Consider the following 14,292-nt stretch of genomic DNA (forward strand, 5'->3'; position numbering starts at 1 on the left):
AAATTGGAACCTTGTGTGCACATTGTACTGTATAGTATCTAGTGTACGAGTGTAGTTTGAGCTTAATAGGTCCAGGCATGTCAAAGTTGCAATATTTCTCTCTCAAAAAAAAAAGCTGCTAGACAGCCATTTTAAAATAAAATGGTGTGCATCATGGTCCTTTCCTGTTCATTGTATGAATTAAGTTTGAACAAAATCTGTCCACAAACAACAATGATTTGAATTCAGTACGATGAATGTATGTTATGCTCCAGTCAATGTCAACCCCAACCCCTCCCACCTCAGGCGATACAGGACAAATGTGGGGCATGAGACAGGTTTTATCGCCAAACTGTGGCCGTGGGGTGGGGTAATAGCCGTGTTTCGTGTCTCGTCATCGCTAGCATCGCTAGTACTCTGCTGATAGCAAGCATGGCGGGAAGTGGCGTTCCCCAGGGTTGATGGTGGGAGAAATGTTGGGGGGGGGGGGTTGTTTTGGGTGGGATTTGTCTATCCTTCTTGCCTCAGGAGGTGGGGCATTTGGCAAATTTTACAACAATAATTTCCAAATCCCCCACAAAACTCGGAGGTGGGGAGGGTTTTTTTAGCATGCTGTGTTAAAGCCCAATTTGAAAGCGCCCTCGTTACTCGGGTGTTTGAAATAGGCAATGTTATACTTTGATCCACCAATGTGAGCAGCTGCAAGTTACACATGTTTAATGGGACATTGGGTAATGCTGGTAAAACATATTAAAATGCACACATAACATGAATAGCCTGAATATAATCCCAAGTAGCAGTCAGCTAAATACATAACATATTTAACTGTACATTGACTCCATACCAATCATATCTCAAGTCACTTAGGGGGCAGTGTATACAGTCTACAATGGAATGAAATAACTGACACCACTTATACATGTAGTACTGTAAAACTTGTTGAAAAAGCGACATGCAATTTTAGCAAATTGTGGTAAAATGACGTAATAGCGAAATGTTAATTTAGCGAATCTCTCTTGTCATTGTTGATTTCCTGTTTTCACAAAACTTGTCTGTCACGTGCCAAAATAAATGCGCATAAAAAACTGTCAAATGTAATTAGGAAGCGTCCCAGATTTTTATGTTCCAGATTACTGTGTACAAATCCCTAAGCCTTGACCATTTTGAATATATAATAAGTCATTAGTGACATCTTCAATTAGCGAATCAGTTAAATTTGCTAAAAAGACATGCTCTCGAAAAAGACACGTTTTATAGTATTGTTTAAGCATTGAAGCTTTTGGGACTCTATTATAGCATGCGCCAGAATACATACTTTTGTAATGGTGTTATATGTCACCTGATCACCGAAGTGTAAAAAATAGTGCTGTTGGTGTAACTGAAAAATGGCGGAATAAACACTAAATCAACTGTGAAAGCTTTCTGGTTTTTTGGTGTTTTGTGCGTTTCGAGCTATTTACTGTTAATCCATCAATTAAGTCAATTTAGCATAGCATAAATGCATTCACTATTCACTCGGTTTTAATTACAATATTTTCGCTGATTAGTAAAATCCGGTAAATTAAATCTACATAAACATGTGAAATAACAATGAAACACAGTAAATATGCTCAAAACATCAAAATAGTTAAATTAAATGTCAGTGAAAATAATGATTTTTTTCTAGAAAAACCCCTGCTGTATGCAATAATCTGAATTGTTCAGGAAAATTCTTTATTTAGAGTGTTGAGTGAGTTTTCAGTGAGTGACTTTAAAAACAATTTTGCAAATACAGTGTTGTATTACGAGAAATTAAACACAAGACAAGCAGCTGGAAAGAGTTCTTTAAGGCCCCTCACCCCCAACCTGAACACTAAGCCTAACACTCCACCCCAACCCCAACCTGAACACTAAGCCTAACACTCCACCCCCAACCTTAACACTAAGCCTAACACTCCACCCCCAATCTGAACACTAAGCCTAACACTCCAGCCGAAATGTAATTCACTATGCCCCTTCAAATAATTACAAGTTACTGACAGTGCAGTATATATGTACAATTGAAATGGACGAGGGGCACTGGTGGGGTAGAGTTATGGGTGAGGGTGCCCTAAGGAAATATTTACCAATAGTCCTGCATTTAGATTGGAGTGGATTTGATGTACCACCAGTTCTCGCTTTTCATCACAGATTCACAAAATATTCCCGTTTATAGTCTGCACTTCCCTTCAGAGGATTTGGACACATACAGCCAAATATTTTGAACAAAAAGTAAAAATTGTCTCAAATTGTGTCTGTTTGCTACAAAATTAGGATTTATTTCTAGAAATATTGAAGAATACAAGAAACAAGTGCAAACAAATTATGGATGAGAAAGTCTGCTGGTGAAAAGGTTAAACAAGAATCTTATTAGATGAACACATAAATCTGTAATTTTTGAGAAGAACAAAGTTGAAGCCATCTTACTCATTGTTAAAATATTGTACAAAATTAGAGCATTTTAAATAATCACAAACTATCTTTTTTGCCAAAAATAATATAAATATTCATTAAAATTAGATAATTGAATAAACATAAAGTTGTTGTCAACAAACAATCAGTAATCTGAACAGCTCCACTCAGTCAACAACGGAGCTAAAAAGCATGAAAAGTGTTTTTTCTCATCAATAAGATGGTGAACATTTGAAACTGGAAGGACAAGGGGGTTAAACTCCTCTGCAAATTTGTATGAGGCTATGAAACAGCAATTATTAAAACAGAATGGCCTCTAGTCGGCCATTTTGACATGTATCAAGGTCCTACTGTATACAGGGTTTTTCTAGAAAAAATGAACAAGAGGGAGCGCACACACAGGCAAGGGAGCATGGAAACGTCATTTCGTTTAAGGTTTCTGTGCTGTTTCAACTGTGTATCTATCACCATTGACATATTTTTGGAGACATTTTAGTCTATTTGTTGTCCGGACACTTCTAAGTTGGGTTGCTGGGATGTTTTCACGGAGAAAAATATATTTGAGAAAGATTTCATGTTGTACGGCAGCACAGAAGTCCACTGCTCAAGAAATATATTTATGACTTGAAAGTTCAAAGAGCAATTCGGTAAGAGGGCCCAAGCTGAGTGTATTAAGGCACTGCGCCACTGTTTCTCGGTTTAGAAAAAAAACAGCTATAAAATCCAATGTATGTACCAAGTTTGAAGAAAATCTAGCTCTGGAATGGTAGAAAAACCTAATTTTGATGAATTTTAAGTGTGAAATTGGCCACCATTCAGCCATCTTGAATCAGATCATAAAATGAATGGACATGCATATGTATCCTAAGATGCCAATGCATGTGTGAGTGGGTAAGCATACACACATAGACATACAGAGGTTAATTCACAAGTCCCTGTGATTTCAGACTTTGTTATTTAAATCCCCGTTCTGATGCAGTGTTTCTGTACTAATTACTAACTAACATGAAGAGACAAGTGACAGTATTGCTGAAGTAGAGAAGATGGTAGAAGTGACAAGAGTCATTGACCTCATCAACTTAGCAAATCGAAAAGCTCATAAAAGTTTGGTGAACTAAAGAGATAACTGAGATGCAATGCAGTCCAAGCATATCTTAACTCCCAAACAGCCATCAGCTGGCATTTTCTTTTCAAAGCCGGTATAGTTGTCATCAATAATTTTTTTATTCTTTGAATTATTCATCTATGCTACATATACACTGTATGACACATATTTACAGGGTTCTCCCCAGGGCTTTTTAGCGCTGAGGTCCGCGGCGCTATACCTGTGAATCTCGGCGCTTCACTTGGGACCTCGGCACTATGTGTTCCCACCTCAGCGCTTGATTTCATATTTGACATGCCAATATCAGATGTGAAAAAGCTTTGTTCGCCACGCCGGTTGGCCCCGACCATCACTCAAAATTAGTGACCACCACGGAAATGCTTCCGACGAGGACTATTGTCTGATTGTTGGTATAATTACGTACCGACCGACACGCATCCTGCCAGTCGTGGATTATAATTTATAAACAATAGACCTAGTCGCACGATACGTAGCGGCTAGTCAAATTTGTGGAATTAGCACCTCTTTGTTTGTAAGTAAATACTTTCTGCGATAGACACAGTCTTTAGATTGAAAGCTAAAATTATTTCAAAATCAATTCCACCTCGATATAACATGGTCAAATCGGAGTTCACGATCAGTTCACGCTACTCAAGAAAAAAACAACTTGTTTATTGCGTGATTTGGTAAAATACATTTGAACTGTTATCATTGCGAATCATGTAAAAACTCTTCTTTCAAGACCTAATTTACCTTTTAAAAATTGCAAATCACCTCTTTCGAAAGCTGTCATGCAGTTTTTAATTGAAATCGATGCCAACACATCGTGCTACGACATCGCTTTACTTCCGCAATGTAATTTTTATGATCACTACCATTCGGAAAACTTCGGGTTCTACCGGCATTACCATGCGGCATTTTGATTGGTTAATGGAATTCTTGATCCATCGGGTCAAAGGACACATGCTAATGTTTCACAAACATCATGGCGGGTCTGTTTTTTTTTTACCGAAGCCATGAAGTGATCAAAAATAATCGCTCCCGATAAAAATAAGTCGGATTTTACTTACATTTCATATCAAAAAAAAAAAGAAGTAAAATTTGTTGAGGAATTATTGCTATAACTGGTGTATAACATGGCCAAGTAAGTTATGTCACGTCGTAACTTTGATGATCGTTTTGAAGCTTTATTTGTTCGCTCATTACTGTAATTGTAAACGTTTTAGAAGTTGATGGTACGAATAATAAATTACAACAATACGTCAATTAATTACGTGATCGATTTTTTGAAGGAGAATGTTTTTGGAGTGAATAAAATTATGAGATTCGTGAACATAAATCTGGCTTAACGTTTTGAATGCGTTTCCTTCAATGTTTTACAAAACAATTAAATTGCAACAATAATGTATTTGTGTTTGTTTTTAGTCTGTAGCATTTGTATTTCAAGAATGTTTCAAACTCTTCTAAATTGTGAAACATAATGTGTTGATTCCATTAAAAAAAATATTTGCCCCGTGACTGAGCTCACTAGTATTCATAATTGTAAATAAGTTCTGTTAATCAATGAAGGAAAGATATGTAAATGATATGCAAATTATTATGCAAATTAGCCCCGGCGCTATGCATTTTTTCTGGGGAGAACCCTGATTTAGACAGATTACAATTTGGATATGCCACAATTTTCAATTAAAGAACTGAAGATATCATAACGAAAAGAACAAATCTGAAAGAGGTCCACATGTAGTACCTATAAATGTAATATCAAAGCAATCATTCTTGCAGTTTTTAACAAGAAGTTGAAAATCCCACTTTTTACCGAAAATGACAAAAAAATTCATCAAAAATAGAGAATTAAAGATATCACTAAATGAACGAATCTTAGAGAGGTCCACCTAAGGTACCTACATACCAAGTATCAAAGCATTCGAGCTAGCAGTTTTCAAGAAGAAGTCAAAAAATGACAAAAATATTTGCTATAAATACATTTGTAAGACAATTGAACATACATAGACACACGAAATGAACAAATCTGAGAAAGAAGCACCCAAGGTACCTTCCTAGAAATTTTCACAGTTATACAGTTTGTGGTTTTTAAGAAGTCAAAAATGTAAAGTTGACGACGGACAATCAGTAATACTATAAGCTCCGCTCGACTTTGTCGACAGCGAAGCTAAAAATGTTATCATCAACAATTCATAAATTTTATCATACTTTTATAACTTACAATTTTAACCCCAAAAATTAAAGTTAAACTCTACAAAGAATAAAGAATATATGCAATAATCGTTTTTCAATAAAAAAAAGGTTCTGGGAAATAAAAATTGTCAATAGTCGGTGAAATAGCAATATAGGTCGGATTAATATATATATAGCAAATTTGATAAAAATCCATCCTGAAGTTTGAGATTTTGCAACATGTCTTTCACGAGCATGTCATTTTAGCGAATTTAGCGAGAGAACTGATTCGCTAATTCAAGATGTCGCTAATGACTGTATTATAAATTCAAAATGGCCAAGGCTTGGGGATTTGTATACAGTAATCCGGAACATAAAAATCTGAGGCGCTTTCTAATTACACTTGACCGTTTTCTTTGTTTTTTGGAGGTGATAACTGCACATTTATTTTGGCAAGCGACAGAAAAGTATTGTGAAAACAGGAAATCAACAATGACAAGAGAGATTAGTTAAATCAACATTTTGCTATTACGTCATTTTACTACAATTCGCTAAAATTGCATGTCGCTTTTTCAACATGCAACAAGAGTTTGAAGTAAATGAATATTGGTCAGATGTACACAATAAAAATGACAAGAGAGTTAAAGGGGAACCGATACTATAAATAGGGGCAAGATGGCCACCGCAATAAGTATGCTAATCCGAACCAAGCAACTTGCATCGTGGCAGGAGCTCCGGGAAATGTGGCATTTACAATGTTTAGAGATCAAACTGTGAATCCAAATACATTTATACAGAGGCATGAACATGTACGCTAGCGATAACACTCATCTGGTTGGGTTTTTGATGTGTAAATGTTGTTGTTTTCGGTTGAAACGCGTTGTGACAAGTAAAAATCCTGATTTTAAAATGACAGCTAATATATGCAAAATGCCCATCAATCACAGTTTGAGTAAGTGAGCATAATAAGCTTTCATTTACTTAGTGGACAGAGGCGAAGTTAATTACCCATGAGCCTGTGGTGCAATTCATGGGATTGAGTGGTTCCCCTTTAAGTAATATAGTCTATCTTGTCTTCATCCGTTTTCAAGGTATATGTATATAATGTCATGTAGTGAAATACTTGTATCATGTACATTTATGGAATTTTTGTTTGTTTTTTTAGATGTTGCCAGACAGTTAAGACAATATACATTTTACATCACTGTTGTCTCTCCTGACTTATTTTTTTTATAGTGGAATTTGCCACAGAGACCATATACCAGTTTGTGACAGTGCCTGTGTAATCATTTAATGTGCTATCCAGGCGTCAACCAGGCCCAGTCGAATATAAGCACCTGTGGACCTTGAACAAGGTGCCCCCAAAATCGTATTGTTAGTGAATGAATTATTGCCAGTGATTTAGCCTTCCCATTGTGTATGTAGCACATTCAACCAGAGTAGAGGTCAACCCATTTTGAACATAGGTCTACTAATTACGAGTCTGACGTAATAATCACTATTCTCAGGGACGGGCCGGAACAGGAAGTCAGTAGAAGACAAAGATTGTTTCGTTAGCGTGGAGGATATTTTGTTAGCGTGGAGGAAAACAGAGGTGTTAATATGATCATGTTTGTGATTGGTCCTTGCAACGTTTGAGGGATCGTGAGGTAGCTCCGTCTTTGAGAACGCTCGCAGTGACTGGATAGATCATGTACTTGTTTGTAGTGTAAACACACACAGTCTAAACTAAACTGACATGATACATGAAATCAAATCAAAACTGATCAATCAAACGGACCTGCACAAAGTCCATGACAGATACTATGCTACAGCTTGAGTTAAGCAGACATGGTAATGTTGTCAATTATACCGGGTTTTTCATGCACATTGCACGTCCCTACCTGAACATAGACCAAAGGTCAAAAGTTCATGTGTAAAATAGTAACAAGTAAATTCCCGATTAGGTCATCGCGTCAAGACATAATATTTACAACACTTTATTAAACGGTTACTGTGATCAAAAGATTCATATCTACGAATTAATCAATGAAATCATTTAGTATTTATTTTTTATTTGTGATCGTGACACGTGGCCGCGATTGAATACAGGGATCTGAGTCTATCTAGTTACATGGAAACTGAGAAAAACAACATATCTAAAATCCGCCATTGTATTCAGATATTACCCAGAGAAATACGGATTGCAGTAAGCGAATGAAAGGAGTTATTACATAACAGCACATAGAACGGTAGTTCAGTTACTAAGATAAGGTGTCAAAGTTCATCAAGAAGGCCGACTGACATAATCACGTAAGAGTGCAAAACTTACCAATTTCCGGACCCAATTATGCATACTTTGTGTGGATTCTGTGACATGGTGCTGTTCTTTCTGATCGCTGTGGATTTCCAAGTACTTTGCGTAAGCGTGCGACAATTGGCGTGGAATTTGCAGTGAGCTATACTACCTGCAAATCGGCGAACACTCAATGATACGACGCGAGTCAAAATCTGCATTCTCGTCCGACTGACCTTTGCCTTGGAGATCTCGTAACTGGTGAGAGTTTGACTAGCGCCGCCACGAGAAAGTGGTTTTCTAAGTCTGAGGCTTTTGTTTTTAAATGAAGTTTTTTTATATAATCCAATCGAAGATACGGCGTTTCGCATGCGCGCACATGCCGTATTTGGGTGTAACGTGATAATAAAATAAAAACGATATTTACTATATGGGGGGCGCCATCTTGAATGCAGCATATGCAAGGGGTTTTCCACACAAAAACGCCGAATTCGGTCGAATTTTGTTATTGGTTCGCTTAATATAACCCCAACGGATCGCATTTTTGTAGAAGATTGGTATTTTTGTCCAGATTTATAGAAATCTAAAAAACGCGCTTCACAACTTGTCTCTTACTTAGTTTTATGCTGCATTCATGATGGCGCCCCCATATAGTAAATATCGTATTTATTTTATTATTACGTGTGCGCCAGCTGACTGTGGGTTAACGCAAACTTGCACGCCCGATATATTTTTTTGGGGTGTACCAATCGTTGTCACAAAAATAAAATCCATGTCTATCGACTATCAGCAAACTAACATGTTCGTATTTTCCGCTATGACAAAGCAGGAGTATTTTTGCACCTCAGTCTCGCTACTTCCGGGAAAGTGGTCTATGGTGTGATCAAGTCATGTCTTCAGCCAAGGTCATCACCACTGTATGTACTCTGACAAATTCTGTTCAGCCACTACTGAACAACAGTCACTGAAAATTACCTCGCAAAACTGCTTACTGATTATTAAAGTTGATTTATTTCTAAGACGGCCAACATTAAAATGAAAAAATAAAAAATGAATTCTCATTACGTTCATACTGAATGCACAATATTAAAATAAACAATACACTAGGAAGTTTGGGATTTATTTTTATTATACATTTTCTTTTTCTTTAATTTATTTCATTATTTATTTTCTTTTCTTTTTTTAAATGTTGATAATCCCGTTAAAATCTCGTATAAGCTATAGCCAATCACAGCTAGCCTTTTATATTGGCCGACAGCATACTCATTGCAACAATGTACAAGTAACAATCGTGTTGCGTGGCGTGGGTTTTAATTAAATTGTCTCTTGTAATTTAATTTAATTCAATTCAATTCGATTCGATTCGATTCGATTTAATTTAATTTAATTTAATTTAATTTAATTTAATTTAATTTAATTTAATTTAATTTAATTTAATTTAATTTAATTTAATTTAATTTAATTTAATCTAATTTCAATTTAATTTAATTTAATTAAAACCAACGCCACACAACACGATTGTCTCTTGTACATTAATTTAATTTAATTTGATTTAATTTGATTTAATTTAATTTAATTTAATTTAATTTAATTTAATTTAATTAATAAATTTAATTAAATTAAATTCAATTAAATTCAATTAAATAATTAAATTAACGCCGTAAAATACATCATATTTTAATCAGAATGACTAAGTATACCACTTCACATATAACAATTAAGAATACATGTATGAGGATTTTGTTTTGTGTAGTTTAAAAATGCATTTTCTCTCAGTAACTCGTTTATTTATCTGTAAACAGAGAATGCTTGCAACCGATGAACTTGGCTTCGTGTTTTTGCGACCAATTTATTATGTTTACAGAAAGTGTCACTACAGTAGAGTTTGCAGCTAGCCGCCCAGAAAAATCGAGGCAGTTATTTGGTGGGCATATCTTCTTATGAAATATTATTGAACATTCTTGAGTCTACAGCCTTGCATATTACGAATGTTACACGTTATCTCATAGCGCTGAATAGGTGAATTGGTGATTTTCCGTTTACAGTGAGATCTCTGCTGCGAACATTAAAGCAGGAGATTTGTCACCTGCGCATGCGTCAGATGGCCATAGCGTGCGATTGTTTACAAACAGGCGTCTGCCAATGAGCCTATGCTTTTTTAGAATGTGTTGTTATCGTCGTTTAATTAGTTTTTTTTTCTGGTGTTTGAAAGTGATCAATGAAGTCACCGGCGGTAATTACTGCAAGTTGCGCCCAGGACAAAACTCGTACTCGTGATCTCGTTAGAAAAGCGCAACGGAAAATCAACGGAAATTATCAGAAAATCAATGTTTATCAACACAAATGTTGCACATGCGCAGCGCGACGACCACCACGCTTTCACCGAACTTCGAGTTACTCGCAGCATGAATCGTTAAACAAAATCTGCGTTAATTAAACATCAAGTTACAATTTAGGTGTGACTTTGCAGAAGCGAGCGTAGCTTCTAAAATATGGGCGTGGTCCTTCTTGTAACTCGATGTTTTCGTAACTTGAACACTTTAGTATATCTTGGGAGAGTCCAGACGTGTTCAAAACACGCATGTATGCCTGACTAAGTTGTTGCGATCATTTCAATATTACTTGGTTGTTATTCCCCGCAACGTCATATCAACCATGTGTGACTGTGACCAATTTATATTTACAACTTGAACGTGATTGGTCTTTTGTTGCAGCGCCCTCACGCGATATGGGAATAGCCAAATGGACCTATTCTTTTCATATCTAAAGCAGCTTACCAGATTTTCTAGACAAAATACTGCTGCGTGCAATCATTTGAGAACTATTTTTTTCTGTTTTCTAAACAACCATTATTTCAAAAAATATGTACCAGGGAAATGTTATAAAAATTATCCCTGAAAAGTAAGGTAGTCGCCAACCATTAACAAATGATCAGACTTACACTATGATTTTATTCCATGTTTTTTTTTCTCACAAAATCTAGATAAAACTACTTTTCTAATTGCCTTCAACTCCAAGTTCTATTAACTGTTAATTGATCTTCGAGTTACAAATTAGTCATAATGGTTTTTAAAATATGGGCGTGAACATCTCAATGAGATATGAAATTTACATTGTAATACAAGTAATAGACTGACCCAGTAGTTTGTCTTTTAGATATCGCAATTTAGCCTTTAGATGCACAATTTAGCTTTTAGATATCATAATTTAGCCTTTAGATATCATAATTTAGCCTTTAGATATCAATCACAATTTAGCCTTTAGATATCACAATTTAGCCTTTAGATATCAATCACAATTTAGCCTTTAGATATCATAATTTAGCTTTTAGATATCACAATTTAGCCTTTAGATATCAATCACAATTTAGCCTTTAGATATCATAATTTAGCCTTTAGATATCATAATTTAGCCTTTAGATATCAATCACAATTTAGCCTTTAGATATCGCAATTTAGCCTTTAGATATCGCAATTTAGCCTTTAGATATCATAATTTAGCCTTTAGATATCGCAATTTAGCCTTTAGATATCGCAATTTAGACTTTAGATATCAATCACAATTTAGCCTTTAGATATCAATTGGATACATGTATATATGCGATTTTCAAACCAAGATGGATGAGAGCTGAGTTACTCCTACTAGAAACAAGCAGCCTCTCGGCTGAGATAGCTCCGCTGTTAGCAATGCACATTTCAATTAAAGAACAGAAGATATCAGAAAATGAACAATACGTATAGTATCAATGCAATGGGACTTGCTGTTTTCAACAAGAATTCAAAAGAATCATTTTTCACCATAAATGATTGTGGTTTTTAACAAGAAGAAAAATATCACTTTTACCAAAAATGACAAAAATATTCACCAAAATTAGAGAATTGAAGATATGATCATGAAATGAACAAATCTGAGTGAGGTCTACCCAAGGTACATATACATCAAGTATCAAAGCATTCAGGCTTGTAGTTTTCAAGAAGAAGTCGAAAAAGTAAAACATTGACACGGACGACGATGCTGGACAATCACTCATATGATAAGCTCCGCTCGACAAAGTGAATAATCATTTAGTGAAATTTTGGAGTGTTTACATGTATAGGGTCTTTTTCAGAAACCTTATTTTCCAACAGTGGGTACTATACATTCCTCTGTGGACAACCCAGCATACACTCCAAACAAGGCAAGGACCATAACCCAGCATACACTCCAAACAAGACAAAGACCACAACCCAGCATACACTGCAAATAAGACAAAGACCACAACCCAGCAACTGAGCATACACTCCAAACAAGACAAGGACCACAACCCAGCATACACTCCAAACAAGGCAAGGACCACAACCCAGCATACACTCAAAAGAAGACAAGGACCACAACCCAGCATACACTCCAAACAAGACAAGGACCACAACCCAGCATACACTCCAAACAAGGCAAGGACCACAACCCGGCATACACTCCAAACAAGACAAGGACCACAACCCAGCATACACTCCAAACAGGGCAAGGACCACAACCTAGCATACACTCCAAACAAGACAAGGACCACAACCCAGCATACACTCCAAACAAGACAAAGACCACAACCCAGCATACACTCCAAACAAGACAAGGACCACAACCTAGCATACACTCCAAACAAGACAAGGACCACAACCCAGCATACACTCCAAACAAGACAAGGACCACAACCCAGCATACACTCCAAACAAGACAAGGACCACAACCCAGCATACACTCCAAACAAGACAAGGACCACAACCCAGCATACACTCCAAACAAGACAAGGACCACAACCCAGCATACACTCCAAACAAGACAAGGACCACAACCCAGCATACACTCCAAACAAGACAAGGACCACAACCCAGCATACACTCCAAACAAGGCAAGGACCACAACCTAGCATACACTCCAAACAAGACAAAGACCACAACCTAGCATACACTCCAAACAAGACAAAGGACCACAACCCAGCATACACTCCAAACAAGACAAAGGACCACAACCCAGCATACACTCCAAACAAGACAAAGACCACAACCCAGCATACACTCCAAACAAGACAAGGACCACAACCTAGCATACACTCCAAACAAGACAAGGACCACAACCCAGCATACACTCCAAACAAGACAAGGACCACAACCCAGCATACACTCCAAACAAGACAAGGACCACAACCCAGCATACACTCCAAACAAGACAAAGACCACAACCTAGCATACACTCCAAACAAGACAAAGGACCACAACCCAGCATACACTCCAAACAAGACAAGGACCACAACCTAGCATACACTCCAAACAAGACAAGGACCACAACCCAGCATACACTCCAAACAAGACAAGGACCACAACCCAGCATACACTCCAAACAAGACAAAGACCACAACCCAGCATACACTCCAAACAAGACAAGGACCACAACCTAGCATACACTCCAAACAAGACAAGGACCACAACCCAGCATACACTCCAAACAAGACAAGGACCACAACCCAGCATACACTCCAAACAAGACAAGGACCACAACCTAGCATACACTCCAAACAAGACAAGGACCACAACCCAGCATACACTCCAAACAAGACAAGGACCACAACCCAGCATACACTCCAAACAAGACAAGGACCACAACCCAGCATACACTCCAAACAAGACAAGGACCACAACCCAGCATACACTCCAAACAAGACAAGGACCACAACCCAGCATACACTCCAAACAAGACAAGGACCACAACCCAGCATACACTCCAAACAAGACAAGGACCACAACCCAGCATACACTCCAAACAAGACAAATACCATGTACAAATTGTTACCATATGTCACGAAGAGTTTATTACGTTTTACAAATAATACAAGCCTGAAAAGTTTAGTTTAAAAAAAAAAACACCACTTACCCAGATTAATTACAAAACTTTATGTCACTGGTTTTTGCTCATTTCAGTTACCATAACTATTATTTCACAGAGGTTTAGTTGTCTCAAAAGAAAGCTCAACATTTTGTCTGAAATGTCAACGAGCATCATGGGGTATTTTCCATTATTTGTCATATGGTGCAAAACAATAAATTTGACAGAAAACACACAGGCTCTTTTAGTCTGAAAAGACTGAACAAAATTGGGATATTTTGAGCAATACCACCAAGTTTTGCCATATTGATTACTACGTCATAGTGGTCATTATTTCATATTTGTTGTCATATCAGCAACAATGCCATACTTGTTCGTAATGTGTTTGATAGGTATAGTTCAATCATTTAAAAATGTACTCAAAATAGTATTGGTTGTTGAACGACGGTATATACACTGATTCATAACTCTC

General features: G+C 36.8%; 1 protein-coding gene across 3 annotated transcripts in view; it reads right to left on the minus strand.

Annotated features, from left to right (window-relative positions):
* The window catches only part of LOC102807099 (glycerol-3-phosphate dehydrogenase [NAD(+)], cytoplasmic-like), a 91,004-nt gene extending 82,812 nt beyond the window's left edge, over positions 1 to 8,192 (minus strand). For all 3 annotated transcript variants that reach the window (XM_085494589.1, XM_085494587.1, XM_085494588.1), the window contains exon 1: positions 8,001 to 8,192. In XM_085494589.1, the coding sequence (XP_085350715.1) occupies positions 8,001 to 8,185 (185 nt within the window). In that variant the 5' untranslated portion in view covers positions 8,186 to 8,192. The remainder of the gene's footprint in view (positions 1 to 8,000) is intronic.
* Positions 8,193 to 14,292: the final 6,100 nt, after the last annotated feature.

This window comes from Saccoglossus kowalevskii, chromosome 20 (assembly GCF_978046115.1).
Source record: "Saccoglossus kowalevskii chromosome 20, keSacKowa6.1, whole genome shotgun sequence".
Classification (NCBI taxonomy): domain Eukaryota; kingdom Metazoa; phylum Hemichordata; class Enteropneusta; family Harrimaniidae; genus Saccoglossus; species Saccoglossus kowalevskii.